We start from the raw sequence: 15,204 nt of genomic DNA on the forward strand, positions 1-15,204 counted from the left end.
TTTATTCAGGTTGAAAATATATTATGGATTTTTTGGGGAAACAATCTCTGGTTCACTTAAAGCTAACCAAATGTCTGTCTGAAAACAGGCTGAGTATCTTTGGGTTTTGTTCACGAGTGAAGAAAAATCGGAGCAAGCAAATATGTGCCGCGTCCGCCGTTATATGGTAAATACAGAGTTGAGCTACAAAACAACCAGTCGATCTTCGTTCCAGTATTCACCTATGGTCATGAGCTTTGGGTCATGACAGAAAAGACAAGAACCCAAATACAAACGGCCATAAGTTCACTATATGTAGTAAATCAAATGTGACTTAAGTGTGTTTTTGTTTGTTTTTTCTTTAATCAATGCATGTCATTCCTTCTGCACTGATACATCTGGGTGTTTCTGGGTGTTTCACACACACAAACATGTTCGATTTTGATATTTTATTAAAAGATTACTTTTGTGTGAGAAAGCATGCAGGTTATGGACTATCTGTGATGTTAGCTAAGATCTCTGATTTGATCATTTCTAAGGTTGAGGAGAGCTCAACGTTCATGAGGCTGGATGATCCTTAACAGGGGTGAAGGAGGAAAACGATTCTAAGATATATTTTAATATTTCCTTTGGTGATACTTGTATCGATTTCAAATGCTGACAAGACGATATTTAATTAATCATTTATTATATATTACTTTTATTTGTTTTCCATCTAAACACCTAATACAGAGGGTTTTTTTTAAATCAAACTTTTTGAAAAAAAATAGTGAAAATTTGTATGATGAGATACATATCCCAATAGATATCATTAAAAAATATTTTTAAAGGATGATTGTTTTAATTTCAATTCAAGTAAAAGAGAGACGAAGAATTATCAAAAACATTCTTAGCCCTCCTGTTGGACTCAGACTTTTGACGCCCTTAAATATTCTTTCCACCCACTCGCCCCATAAGAGCAGACTTCTCTCTCCGACTCATTCTGTCAAATGGGAAACGCTCCACCAGAAATCACAGAGCGGAACAAATGAGAGGAAGCGCCCAGCAGTGTTGACGTGAACTTAAGTCCACAGAAAACGGGGAGGTGGAGGCTGACGCTCGGCTTACGCGCAGAGACCGTCTCTGGCAGCTTTGAGTCAGAGCTCCTTAAGGTTTCTCTGTAATCACAGGGGAAACAGAATGGCTGCCGGAGAGATCACTTACAGGTATCCACAGCTGCGGAGGGCTTTGAAAAAGACGGTGCACGGTGTCCTTGCTGCCATGTCCTTGCACAAGCAGTCAAACCAGCTGATTAATGATCCAGCAGCCAGAAACACACACAAAGGCAAGTAGGTACTTTGGGAATCAATTCATCACACTTTATTTTCCAGCTCCTGCAGTACAATACAATCTCAGCACATTGTGGGAGAGCAGTAAAAGCATCTTCCTTTGGAAAGTATCGTGATACTAGAGTTTTATTGTGATTTAATAATACGTATGTGAGAGTGGGCATCAATTTACTTTATTAGAATAAGAAAATGTCTTGTGAGTAAAGAAAAAATACAAAAACAACATCATTTGGATGTTCAGAGGGTTTTACGTGAAAAGTGCATCCCTGAAGTCACTGCATCCGCTTAAACGTTTGCAGATGCTGGCTGTACACCTCAGCGCTTTCTTTGGCTGTGAGAAGCTGCTTTTCACACCACTGAACCAGAGCCTGCTGCAGCGTCTCCACGTGTTTGCTCTCCAGCTGAATTATCTGTGGCAAAGAAAGGATATGCAGAACCTGCTCCTGCAGATCTGTAGACAAACGTGAAGGCTTACCTCTTTCTTTGCAACCTCGCAAATCTGCCGAAACTCCGTCTCTGTTGCTTTCTTTGCCTCCTCCATCTGAGGAAAGTGAGCATCCCTCATTGTTAGTATTTCTTTGTCACATGAGCATTGTGCTGCTGCCACCTGCTGGTCATCAGGGGTAATGTGCCTAAAGCCTTACCACAGCTTTCTTCACAGGTTTGGCCTTTTCTGCATTTTTCGTCGCATTCTGCAGCTCCACCAGTTTGCAGGTTCTCCTAAAAAGCATCTCCTTTATTTTGAAAAGAAAAACAGACATTGATGTCAGTCGAATGTTTCTGTTGACCATGTTTTACACATTCAGGACAAACCTTAACACACAATATAGGTTGAATATTTAAGAATTTCACTCAAAAAGCTTAAAACAGCAACTTTTAACGACCTCCGGAAACACAGAGAATCAACTCAATCCACTTTATTTAGATGACATATTCACCCAAATCAAATATTTTTAAAGTTTAGTTTAAAGTTCCACTCTGACTACATTTTTTCTATTGTTAAGTCATTCCCAGTTGTCTGTTAATTATGATTGTGCAGTTTTAGCTAAAATCAAAAAGCCTGTGTCGTTTTTAGGACATACTGTTTGCAGATCAGCAGGAGCTCATTAGAAATTTGCCTCTGGGTTTTGGGCGGGAAAGTTATCCTACATAATTAAAAAAATCCCAGCATTCCTTTAACATCCTCTCTTGGTTTTAATCTCTTCTTGATCCAAAATGATTTGAATAAAGTAATATTCAGAAAAGCAGTTTTATTTTAAATTCTTTTATGTCGTCCATCATGAGAAAAATGTGACAAGAATATGTTAAAAACACAAAAAACACAATTTTTATTGGAGTGGGTCTTTAAAAAATATGAAAGTTAACTGCAAAAACATTGTTTCTAATGCAACATTAAAATATATAAAACAATAAACTATATATACATAAGATAAAGTCATGAGAATACAACAAGAAAAAATGGTTGTACAGTTAAAATTATTACAAGCAAATAATTGAAGAAAACCTCTTTATTTGTTTTTATTTTTTAATGTTTTATGGATTTATTATATTTTAACTAATATTTGTACTATTTTTTAACTAATTAATTGACTGATTTTTAATTGACTGATTTTAATATTGATTGCTTTTTTGCTTTATTCTTTTTAGTGTTTATTTTATTGTGTTTGGGGAAATCAAGCAGCTGGCCGCTTTTGAATTTACTTTAAGATTAATATAAAGCTTTTATTCTATTTTTATATTTTATATATTGTTTTTCATCAGGGAAGATATTTTTACACAAATTTACTTGACTTTTCAAAAGTAAGATTAAGAGATATTTTGTGTTTTTCTGGATAATTTTGAAGTTAGTCACATCATCCTCTTTTGGGTCTTCATTGAACTCAAGTTTGACTGAAAACTTTTGTTTTTTAGGAAACTTTTCATGAACTTCAGACCTTTTCTGCCTCCTGGTATCGAGTCTCCAGGTCCAGACCCAGTCCGAGAGTGTTCATGTCATTCATGGCGGTGCTCGTCATGCTTTTCTGCAAAAAAAACAAACAAACAAGAAGGTCATTTTTGGAGCAGCAGTGACAGGCTTCTGACAATATCACAGTTTAAAAGTGTTACCTTTATAGAATTGAAGACTTCTGATAGTTTCACACAAACCCTGTAAGTAGGTGAAGAAGTTGTCAGCTTGTTAAAATCTTCAGTTAAACCTTTTTTAACAAAAATGTGGTTTTTTTTAGGAATCAAAGAATTAAAATAGTTAAAATTTGAGTTAAAGTGGTGTGTTAGAAGTATTTAGGACAGGGGAAATTAAATATTACTAAAACTAAACAGTCTATTCAGAAGCTAAAACATTGATATTAACCTTTTTTAACAGTTTGGATGCGTTAGATAACAAATATACAATTTAAAAATCAGAAATAGTCAGTTTGATCCCTTCTTCCCCTTACTGAGAAAAATCCTGCTTTTCCGGGTTCTCCCCTTGTTCCATGCAGAGGTGAAGAGCGGTTGAAAAGTGGCCGCAGGCAACTGCGATTTCTGCAGAGATGCAGCCGCATCATTCCAAGAAACACATAAATCCTGACAAACACAATGATGCTCAACATTTATTTAAAAAAAGACGAGGGCAGAGGTTTCTTACTTTGCTCTGTAAGCACCACATCCAGGAATTTCTGTATGTAAATAATGTGAATATATTAGTTTTTCTCTGGAACAAAAACCGAGACAGACTGATGACTCGCTCACCTCAGCGGCCATCTTGGTGTAGCCAGTTAGCAAAAAGTTGTGATCTCGCTTGGTTTGGAAGAAGTCGTCCACGTCCTGATGAGACAGTTATTAGAGAACATCCAGCATCAAGGTGTCGTCTCTGTGTTGCCTTATGCGCACCTTATGGCCTTCTTTCCTCATCTCCTCCACAGCTTGACTCAGCCGGTTGAAAATGTTTTTCTTTACTTTCTGTCTTCCTGGAGGCTGGACATAAAAATCACATTTTTTTCAGGTTGTAATAAATTAACCTTTTAACACAAGAGCTCCAGTGTTTATGTTCTTTGATTTACTGTAATTTTTTTATTGTTAATGCAGCAGATTCTGAAGGAGAAAAGTGTCTTTTCCCCTTCAGAATCTGCTGGAACTACGAGACGGTTGAAAAGTTACAGATTTTGTGTTTAAGTGTTGACGGTGACGCCTCAGGTGTTAAAGGGTTAAAAGCAATGGCATATAACATCATTGGTACATCATTTTTAAAAATGCATGCTTTACAAGTTGCACTTACAATAGGACTTTAAGGCACAAACTTACATTTGAGCTTCAGTTTTATGATCAGAATCTGTCTTTTGTGTTCATTTGCACACACACAAATGAGAAGACGTGCATGGATCTGATGCACGAGTGCATGTCACAAAGGAGATGAGCAGGGAGCTTGTGGCCCAAATAAGTCCCAAATAAGCTCTTTTTCAGACGACATTTTCTCATCTGCTCCTGATTATTATTAATAAAAAAATGCTCATAAATGCACATTTGAGCCGAATTTCCCTCATTTATGTCCTCTATCAATAGAAATATGCAACAAGAACATGTTAAAAACACCAAAAATGCAGTTTTCCTCTAAGTGAGTCTTTAAATCATATATTTTTCTTTTATGGGCGTATAAACTCATGTCTTTTTAAAGTTTACTCTGCTGGTCACATGACAAACCATTCCTCTGTAATGACGCTGTCAAAGTTTAACCTTTTTTATCTCTCTCTTGTAAAAATAAACATCCTCACTCTGTTCTTTAACTCTGTTTCTTCCAACTGGGATAATGTTTGAAAAAAGGAATAAAAAGTGGAGCAAACCAGTTTTGAGCACTCACATCTGAGCTGGTCAGGAAGATCTCCACAGCCCTGTTTTTGCTGAGTATGCTGTGTGCAGCCACCTGTCGGAGGAACGTTTCCAGTGCTTTGCAGTACGGCTGCCACTCTCCTAGCCCAAGAAAACCTGCAGATAAGACAAAAACATTTTTGATTTTATTGAGAAAAAGAAATCTCCTATCAGATACTTAAATGGGACATGTTTCCATTTTATCTGGCAAACATTCATGCAGATATGTGGCGTTTAATGTGACGACACACTCACCAAGATGTCTCAAAGTTTTGGACGACGCATTCACCTGGAGTCTTGCTGGAAGAGGAGGAAACTTGAAAAAAACAAAAGAGTTATTTTTCAAACTCAAACATTGAATCTTTTTAATGATAGAACTTAATTTATTCACATATTGGAACAAACAAAATGAATCATAAAAGCAATTACACCAACAGAGCTGGTAACTATACAATAAAACCATATAATAATTACAAATTTAAAAATAAATTATTAAAAATGGCTCAAAAAGTATTGAGAATAAAGTTTTCTGGAACACACAGGAGTAAAATAACTTTAATAACTCAAAGGTAAAACTTGCATTATTCCTAAATCCAGTTAACTATAAAATGTGTTATTTTCCAGTGTAAGGCAGCGTGCAGAAGAGCAGGAAAGACATGGTCTTCCTGGATACAAAAAGAGGATGTGAGTAAATGCCCACAGTACATGTTGAATATTACAAAATTAATATATTTTTAACATTTTAGCAAAACTAAATGTAAAAGAATAAATTTAAGGCACTATTTGCACACGTTTTTGGTATGTTATTAATAATCTTTTGCTTTCTTTAGTTTAATTCGACATTTTTCTTTTTTAGATTATTTTATTGTATATTTTTGTTGCATTTCTGATTCTTAAAGTGCATTGAAAATCCATTGTTTGAATGTCAAATTTGACATTGAAATTTCAATATTAAGTACAAGGTTTAGCTTCTAGATTGTTAAAAACAAAACGTTTGTTTCACTTAAATCTTGTGCACACCCACCAGCAAAATGCAAGATAACAGAGATTGTACAAACTCTAATGTATTTTGTGATAAGAGAAATTTTTGTTTCTGACTTGTCTGAAAAGTGTACACTGGTTGCAATAAAGAGGTCTTACTATGACTCCCTGTATTCCAGGAACATCCTCCTGGGAGAAGAGGTGCTGCTGCAGCCATTCAAAGTCTTCATAAGTCCGATCCACATGAAACTCTCCTGTTCCGGACATCTGCAACAGCCCGTGGAAAGAGAATCAAATGCTCATTCAGAAAATAAGTCCTCTTTGAAGCAAATAAATGTGTTCCGTACCTTCTGAGACACAATTATAAAGGTGAGCGAGTCTCCGTCTTGCAGCACCTCTGTAACTTTGATGTTGTGGACTTGGACACTCAAAAATGAGGATGCACCCTTCACTTCTTCCTGCAGAAAAAAATATGTTAGTAATCGATGTCTACAAAGATCAAGTAAAGGAAAAAAGAGCACACATGAATCTTCAGTGGATCACATGACGCTCACACATTTTCAAAACAAACAGCTGGACTTACCATCATGGTCAATCTATCAAGCTTCCAGTTTGCTTTGAAGAAAGTTTTACTCTCCTTTTACTTCAGTAAAATCGCCTCTTTTGTGAGTTTTTTTGCTCTCCAGCTTCAGCTGCTGAGAAGGCACAGGATTTCCTTTGGGTCAAAGTGCACAGTGCACCTCGGAGAAGCAGGGTAAAACGTTGGCGAATCTAATGTGCTGACGTAGAGAAACAGCCGTAAACGATATGTTAGTCAGTAACTTAGCCACGCCCACACAGGAAAAGTGCCACAACGGTCCAACTCAGTTATCTCACTGCTACTGATGTTACTCCCTGCTCCATAAAAAAAGACAGAAGTGAGTCAATCAAGTTTAATCGAGTAACTTTATTAGAAATACAATAAAAGGAAACAAAAGAGGCACATAAAATATTAAAAACAAAACTAATACAGATCTTCTTCATTTTCATCCTCTGGAAAAAAGAAAAAGTTTGTCTCAGAAAAGGAGAAATGTTCCATTTCTTCTTCTTCTTCCAAAGGAAAACTCCAATGGAAGTGGAAATCCTCCATAAAGGGACTACCATGGGGGTCATGGAAGATGTCCTGGAAATTATAGTGGAAGGTTGAGTCCTGTTCCTGGTCTGTGTCAGCGTTTTCTAGGAAAGCTTCATGGCCCATACTATCATACTGCCTCCTCTTCTCCTTGTCAGAGAGAACAGAATAAGCTGGAAAAGGGTGAAACAAAAATGTTTGAAACCACACAAGTTCATTTCATGGATGGATGAAATCATTGTTTACCTTCAGCCATTTCCCTGAAGACCTTCTCTGCATCGGCGCTTCTGTTTTTATCTGGATGGAACTTCACGGCCAGCCTGCGGAAAGCCTTCTTTATCTGGCTCTCTGTTGCCGTTTTCTCCACTTTCAGGATCTCATAATAGTTTTTCACCGTCGCAGTGGCTTCCACTAAAAACAGCAATAAGACGATGCAGGTCTGAAAGGTTGCCATGCTGAGCGATATAAGTAGAGGAAGAACAGAGAGAACACAGAAATGTCTCAAATATCCGGCAGCTGCTATCTTGTTTAACCGCTCATTATCATAATAAACAAAAGGCTACCGTGTCCCCTCATCATTGGAGGCGGGCTTCTACGTCTTTCCTAGAACTCCAACCTCCAAAAGTCTAAGATGACGATCGTCTAAAATTTTAATGATCGTTTTCCAAAAAATGTGTTTAACAAGAAATACTTTACCTGAGATGCAGTGGTTCCCTCTTACCAGTAGAGGGCGCACAGCGTTGAGGCGAGAACAAATTGAGACCGGAGGTCTTCCTCTTCTTGTTCTTCTTCTTCTGTGGTGTTGAAAGATGCATAAATAGACGTGATAAACAACACGGAGGATTGAGATATTTTAAGATAAAACGAACAACGCCCTATTTAATCGAATAGTTTTTTTTATTAAAATATCAAGAGAAATTGTGGCTCCGTGGTACTCCGTTACTTCCTCGATGTTCTAAGGTACATTTTAGCAGCCAGACAATGTTTGTTAGCGATTAGCATTGTAGTTAGCGTGGTAAGCTGGTCACAATCAACCTTTTTCATATTAAAATTGTTGCTCAGATGTTCAGAATTTCCTAATATGATGTCTATGTCTCCAGTAACTATGTTTCGTTGCCTTAAAATTGATAGCAATTCACACACATCTGTTGTGGAACAACATTTATGCTAATTCTTGCTTGTTTTTATCTAAAATTCCACGTCAAGCTATTCATATTCTCCTCATTATGCTAGAACTCATATTTCCATTTTGAAGGCACTTACTTACAGGAGCTTCTTGTGCGTTTGTTTTGCAGATCAATGTGCAGCAGACTTTCTCAATCCAAGGATAAAAGGCTCTCCATGACTTCTGTGTATGTGCATGTTTGCCAGGTCACGTCAGCCACCCTCACATACACATGAGTCCTATTTTCTCCTTGAGCCGGGCCCAGCGCCATGCCTGATCGAGACTACCTGTCAGGTGGTGGTGGGAGTTGTGGCGTTCTGGTTGACGAAGGTCCTGGTTCTGGTTTGGCAGGGGGCTCAGCAGACTGCAGGGGAACTGCGGGAGGCGTTGGCGGAAGTGTGTGTGGCTCAGAGGGCATGGGGGGTGGAACGGCGCTTGGCAATGGCAGCAGTGGAGTTGGCGGCCAAGGAGCAGGTCTGGCGTTAGACGGCATCTGCAGGGACTTTATACGCAACGTCTGCAAGAGAGGGAAGCGCTGCCGCTTTAGACACCCCGATGTCAATGAGGTTCCAGACCTGGGAGTCCAAAAGAACGAATTCATCTTTTGTCACGACCACCAGAATAAGGAGTGTTTGCGCGCCAGCTGTCGTTTTGTACATGGCTCAAGAGAAGATGAGGATTATTACAAGAAAACTGGAGCGTTGCCGCCCCGTCTGAGAGGAAAAGTCGCAGCACGACTCGGCCTATCTCCAATGGATCTGCCCCACAGCCGTGGCGAGGTTCCCCTATGCAGAGACTTTCTTAAGGGAGAATGCCAAAGAGGCAATAAGTGTAAATTTCGCCATGTGAAAAAAGACTATGAGTATGAACCTGCATGGCCTGGAGTGGGTGCCATAATGGGACAGGGGACCAGTGGGGTGGTGAATACTGGAGTAGGGATGGGTGGAGGAGGGGGCACATGTGGAGCAATGCAAGGACTTGTGGGAGGTGGAAGTGTTGGTAACATAATGGGGACTGGCTGCCCTAGCCTTGGGGTTTGCAGAGATACTGCTATCTCAGGAGTTGGAGGAGTAGGAGGAGGTGGCATGAGCGGCTGTCTGTCGCTCAGTTCTGCCGGCCAGCGGCGATACGACAGGAGCTCGGTGTATGAACCACTGCTTGACAGTGGACTGCTTGAGGCCAGCTCTTTGGAGGCTTCTATGGACCACACTGCCCTACAGCTGAAGAGGCGACGGCTGGAGGGGCTTCGTCTGTCAGACGGGAGTGGAAGTGGACATTATGAGTTTGGGGTTCAGGCCACCCTGCCACCTCGTCCTCTGGAGTACAGATTCCTCGAAGAAGAAAATGCTCTGCTGAGGAAGAGAGTGGAAGAATTGAAGAAACAGGTTAGAATAAAACTTTTGGAGCAATGTTGTTGTCAAACTTGTACTGACTGAAGAGCACATAAGTTCTATCAGACCTGGTAAATTGATAAAAATGTCTTTTTGTTGTTGTCAAAAGCCACTTTTGATTATCCTAAAGTAGCTTCCTGTATTTTTATGAAAAAACACATATTACATACAACAGTCACTATTTGCACCCTCCGGAAAATGAGGAAAGAAGTTTTATCAATTTTATCAGCCAGAGAATAAAACTTTGTTGATTTGAATTACCTAATATTTATTCCACATAAATCTACAGAACATTTCTAAAGCAGCATGGCTTCTGTGTGTAATGACACATTCTCTCCTTTTTAAATTATTTTATGGTGGAAACAAAAGAAACTGCATTGGAGACTTTGGTTTTTACCTGCGGACAGAGTAGCTGCAGTTTAGTGTTTAATGAAAAGAAAGAGAGTCAGCCTGCCTCAGCAACACTTCACTGTAACTGGAAACACGCAGAACTCAAATGTGAAACTTGTTTTTATGCTTGACTACTCTGAATATTGACCTACACACAGAACAAACCAAACAAACAGCACAAAATCTTGGAAAGTAATCCCTAAGTGTCAACAATGTAAATGTAAATACCATCAATTTACTGTGTAACTCTATCAGAATACAGTTACTAATGTTGGGTACTTTTAATACCAGTATGTACATCAGTTAGATGTATTCTGATAATATTTTTTAAATTATAGAAAATCAGACTTTTAAATCACATTTACTCAAATTTATATTAATCTTCTCTCACTTTGTTATTCCAGTAATTTAAGTTTAAGAAAGATCACTACTAGCAAAATTTCTGCTTTTTCATTCTAAATACTTTTTATTATAATATATTATATTATATTACATTACGTTATATACTGAATTTTAATATAATTTAAGTTAACATTTTACATATTTGTGTTTACAGTATTTGTCAAAGCAAAAAATATTATCCATTATTTTTTTTGTTCAGATAAATAATTATTTACTAGGGTATATATATATGGTCAAACACTCTCCAAAAACCTTCTCAGCTAGGATTATTGATCTAATCAAGACTAATCATTAAAAAAAATCGTGCAAATCTGTAAAAATTTAATCACCTCTAGATTTCTGAATTATATGAATGTGGTCTGCTCATCACTGATGTGCTGAGTTTACCTCTATTTCTGTTGATAAATTCTTGATTTGCATTTGATTTAGCAAGTAATCTAACATAAATAGACATTGTTTTCTAAGTTATCACACATAATTTGTCTTTTACACTCCAGTTTGTCTCAGAAAACAATCATGTAATACTTGGATCATGTGATACCACACCATACATCATGATGTCTGCTGTAGAAACACTTTAGCCCCCTAAATGTCCCATGAGCCTTTTCACAAAAACGCTGAAAGGTCCATCAGTGGTGTGTGGGCAACATTAGACAGTAAAATTCCTATACTTGTCTCACAGCACCATGTAACACCACAGTAATATTTATTGTTAAAGTGACCTTTGTTTTACTTTGACTGAGGTTTAATGTTACAGAAACAAATGGAGGTAAATTAGCTTGAAAAAACCCTGATGCTGCATTTACTGTGAAAACTTTGAAAGACATTTTGTTTCTTTTTTAACTTCTTCATAGCTTTTTTATCATTTATTTTTACCACCTCCTTATTCTTCAGGGGGGGTGAATGGGGTTGAGAGAACATGAGGCTGAGTGGTACAACAGGTGTCTGCACCTGTAGTCAGAGCAGGATGTTTATGCATGTTCATATTTATTTAAGGACTCGATCTGTTGAATTCCTCTGAGCAGCTGATCCACCCGCTGCTCCTATTATTGAGACAACAGCAGTTCTTAGGAGGAGCGTAAATGTGGCGAGATGGAGCAATCTGGCATGACTTTAGGAAAATATCTGAGAGATATATTTTAACAATGACAAAGATGTTAAATTTTCTCTCTGGTTGGTGGAAAATCCTTTAATATTTTCAGAATGATAAAAGCATTCCTATTGACGTGTATGTTAAGTTTATTTCCTTCATTTTTTTTTTTTAAGCTAAGATGTCAGTGCTCAGGGTACGTTTTTAATTAGATGTTCTGTTGGTAAAACAATTGTTAAAGTCTTTCTGTCATAACAACACAAGGCCTAAATATGGAGCAGCTGTCATCCAGTAAATTAAACAAGGCAATTTTTGACCAAAAAAAAATCACATTTCTATGTATTTTATTGGATTTTTTTTTTTTTTACATTTATGAACATTTTCTTTTAAATATGCTTCTACAAAGAAAGAAATAAAGAGCAAAGAGTTTCCTAAACATTTTTTTTATTTTACCAAAGTGGTTTACTACACAGTTAAGCCTTTTGATCTGTAGGTTTACCAACAAGAACACCTCTCATAAATCAGAAGGAATGCACCTAAAGATCAGCTTGTAAAAATAAAAAAATAATAACTGGAAAGCTTGAAAAAAGTTTAAATGAATAACTAGGATTGCAGATATGCTGGATATTTGACATAAAAGAAGATGAAAAATGACTTTTAAGTTGAAGAAAATTCACTTATTTGCTTTTATTTCCTCTTTATTTTCAGGTTACCAATCTCGTAGCCACAAATGAGGTTCTCCTCGAGCAAAACGCCCAGTTCCGAAGCCAGGCCAAAGTGATGACCCTGTCCTCCACGCCTGCACCCGCTGAGCAGAATCTGGCGCCCCCTGTTGGTGCTGTCAGCTCCTACAACCACAGCATTGCTCAGACCCACACCACTCTGAGCAGTGCAGGACTGCAGCCTCGACCCGTCACCCAGCAAGACCTGGTCGCTCCCACCGGCGCCCCTGCTGCACCCCCAACTAATGCAGCCCCACCAACAGCCCCCCACCTCAATCCTGAGATCACCCCGCTTTCAGCTGCCCTGGCACAGACCATCGCTCAAGGGATGGCCCCGCCTGTTTCCATGGCACAGGTGGCGGTGTCTGTGGCACCTGTCGCTGTGTCCATGACCCAGCCTCTGCCGGGCATCACCATGAGTCATGCCACCACCCCCATGGTGTCGTATCCTATTGCAAGTCAGAGCATGAGGATCACCACCCTGCCTCACTGAGGAAACCTCTCAGACTATATCATCCTCAACTGGAATCTTTTAAGTCTCAATGGATGACTGAACTTTAATCGTCCAAAGGAGGCTAAAGTAAAAACAAAAAAACTTTAAGGCAGAAGTTGGAGTGATGAACTTACTGAACTACTTTTTCTGCCAACCTTCTGATTTGAAGTCTCCTATGAAAAATCTATGGACCTTTTTTAAAAAAATGTCAACAGCCACAGAATGTGTAAGGTTTCCATGCAGAGTGCTTTGTGTCCAAGGAAGTTTAGTCCATGTTTTTGTCCATTGCTCTTATGTAACATAACTTTGGTACTTTGCACATTAAAACAACAACAAAAAAACACTGTTAATCCACTTTTATTTGTTTCTGCAAACACCTGAATTTCCATTCATTTATGCATCATGTGGTTGACAGTAGAAGAGACAGATGTCCACTCCAGTAGTTCTTCTAAATATTTAACAGTGACCTAACATAAGTGGGAATCACACGGCCTCTTAAATTTAACAAATGTCGACACACATGAAAATTAGGCCATGCTTATACTTTTTATTGTTTTGGGTTTTACATTTTTTTTTTCAATCACGAGGAGGGATATCTCAAATTTATTACCATCAATTGAGTTTGTGGTGCTGGTGTAATTGTTTAATACTTTAAATAACAAATTGTATCAACAGATTCATAATCATTCCAAAAAATATTAAGTGAATTTACATTAACAGCAAGGGAAATCCCAACACCTGTCACCACATATAATATGGGAAAGATAGAAGATTTACCTGTTTTTTGTTTTTGTTTTGGTGGGATATTTTAACAAATGCTACTGGTTTGTGGATTGATTCTGATTCATTTAACCAGTTTAATTAAAGAAGTTATTTACCATAAATGGACAAAATTGGGGCTGCACAGTGGTCCGGAGGTTAGTGGCACTGACTGGACTGCGTGAATGTGACGTCACCCATTAAAATAGTTTAATTCCAGCTCTAATTAAATGAAGTAATTTCAATCAATGTATTTTTTTTCATATGAATTTGGAATAACTTGTGCTACAAAAAACATATATATATATATAACGAAAAAAATAGGATTAGCAAGAATGTGTGAAAAGAAATGTAGCAAAGCAACAATGGTTATTCTGACAAATATAATAACTGAGTAACAGCTGTTTATTAATTGGTATTCTCTAAACTGTTCCATAGGTGTGAGTGTGTGATTGTGCGGCCCTGGGTGTACTCCGCCTTTATCCAACAAAGCTGGGTTGATTCCAGTGGCATGGTGACCCCAAAAGGAATTAAATAAGTTCTGAAAATAAATAGGCAAAATTGTTAATTACCTCATAATGAAAGCCCCTGTGGTCACTAACTAGAAATGGCCAAAAGTAATAATACATTTAAAAGAAAAAGCAGTGAAAATTACCAAATGAAAAATATTTAATTGGTGTTCAGCAGAAGCATTTTGGAAAACCAGTTAATAAACAGGTGATTTGGTCTTAGTGAGAGTCCTTGAGTCAGCATCACTCAAACATCTGCTTCTTCATATGCTTTGTAGATTGTTTTTAATTGTTTGCCTTCTGATGTGGTGTCTTTTTTTGTTTCTCGTGAAGTGATGAGAGAAAAAGGAAGGAAATGCAAAAAGAGGGGCAAAAAGTGTCCATTTTCAGAATATTTATTTTATTCTTGATGCCACTCCATAGTGTACTGTTTTGTTTTGTCATTTATGCATTTTCTACTTTTGCCTTTTTTTTAGTTATCCCTACAAATTAAAGAAAAGAAAAGAGACCCTAATTTGTACCTAAATTTGGTGAGTAACAAGTTAGTCCATTCAATAAATCCAATGCTTTTTTTAAAGAAAAAATAATGTATATACAATACATCTCTTTAATATTTAAATGTGATTTCAAAACATTTGGATTGTTGATATTGATACTGTCTAAAAATGGACCAGTGAAGAAGTTATTCAATGAACACTTTAGTGACTTTACCCTTTGTAAGGATTAAAAAAAAGAAAAAGATTAACCAATGAGTTATATAGGCTAGAGACGATACAATAGCCTTTTAACATTGTCCAAGATACATAGAGAGCAACACCATTTTGGATAGGGCAGTAAACAATTAGCCACGGCTTATCAGAGACAGTAAAATGCCCATAAAATGCTTAATTTTAGTCAGTTTTAAAATTAAAATATCTCTGATCATCACAAAAATAAGACCCAGGCCGTGGTACTAATGTTTTTGTACAAAGCACAACAGATGAATGTCATTTTAAACATTTTATAAACAAATTTGCACACATACAAATACTATGGTCATCC

At 37.5% G+C, this 15,204-nt stretch overlaps 3 protein-coding genes across 3 annotated transcripts; 1 reads left to right on the forward strand and 2 right to left on the reverse strand.

Moving 5' to 3' along the window:
• Positions 1 to 1,312: 1,312 nt before the first annotated feature.
• si:dkey-28n18.9 (sorting nexin-6) lies at positions 1,313 to 6,936 on the reverse strand. The gene is made up of 14 exons (XM_024270920.2): positions 6,715 to 6,936; positions 6,479 to 6,589; positions 6,291 to 6,398; positions 5,406 to 5,466; positions 5,143 to 5,267; positions 4,179 to 4,262; positions 4,038 to 4,112; positions 3,934 to 3,964; positions 3,743 to 3,830; positions 3,414 to 3,453; positions 3,242 to 3,328; positions 1,952 to 2,041; positions 1,783 to 1,848; positions 1,313 to 1,717 (listed from the first exon to the last, which is right to left on the reverse strand). The coding sequence occupies exons 1-14, from the start codon at positions 6,718 to 6,720 to the stop codon at positions 1,580 to 1,582; spliced, it is 1,110 nt and encodes a 369-aa protein (XP_024126688.1). The 5' UTR covers positions 6,721 to 6,936; the 3' UTR covers positions 1,313 to 1,579.
• Positions 6,937 to 7,057: 121 nt separating this feature from the next.
• LOC112145462 (dnaJ homolog subfamily B member 4) lies at positions 7,058 to 8,678 on the reverse strand. The gene is made up of 4 exons (XM_024270702.2): positions 8,638 to 8,678; positions 7,939 to 8,036; positions 7,489 to 7,653; positions 7,058 to 7,415 (listed from the first exon to the last, which is right to left on the reverse strand). The coding sequence occupies exons 1-4, from the start codon at positions 8,676 to 8,678 to the stop codon at positions 7,135 to 7,137; spliced, it is 585 nt and encodes a 194-aa protein (XP_024126470.1). The 3' UTR covers positions 7,058 to 7,134.
• zc3h10 (zinc finger CCCH-type containing 10) lies at positions 8,023 to 13,238 on the forward strand. Its single transcript, XM_024270919.2, has 3 exons — positions 8,023 to 8,202; positions 8,538 to 9,792; positions 12,389 to 13,238. The coding sequence occupies exons 2-3, from the start codon at positions 8,677 to 8,679 to the stop codon at positions 12,893 to 12,895; spliced, it is 1,623 nt and encodes a 540-aa protein (XP_024126687.1). The 5' UTR covers positions 8,023 to 8,202; positions 8,538 to 8,676; the 3' UTR covers positions 12,896 to 13,238.
• The last annotated feature ends 1,966 nt before the right edge of the window (positions 13,239 to 15,204 follow it).

This window comes from Oryzias melastigma, linkage group LG1 (assembly GCF_002922805.2).
Source record: "Oryzias melastigma strain HK-1 linkage group LG1, ASM292280v2, whole genome shotgun sequence".
Classification (NCBI taxonomy): domain Eukaryota; kingdom Metazoa; phylum Chordata; class Actinopteri; order Beloniformes; family Adrianichthyidae; genus Oryzias; species Oryzias melastigma.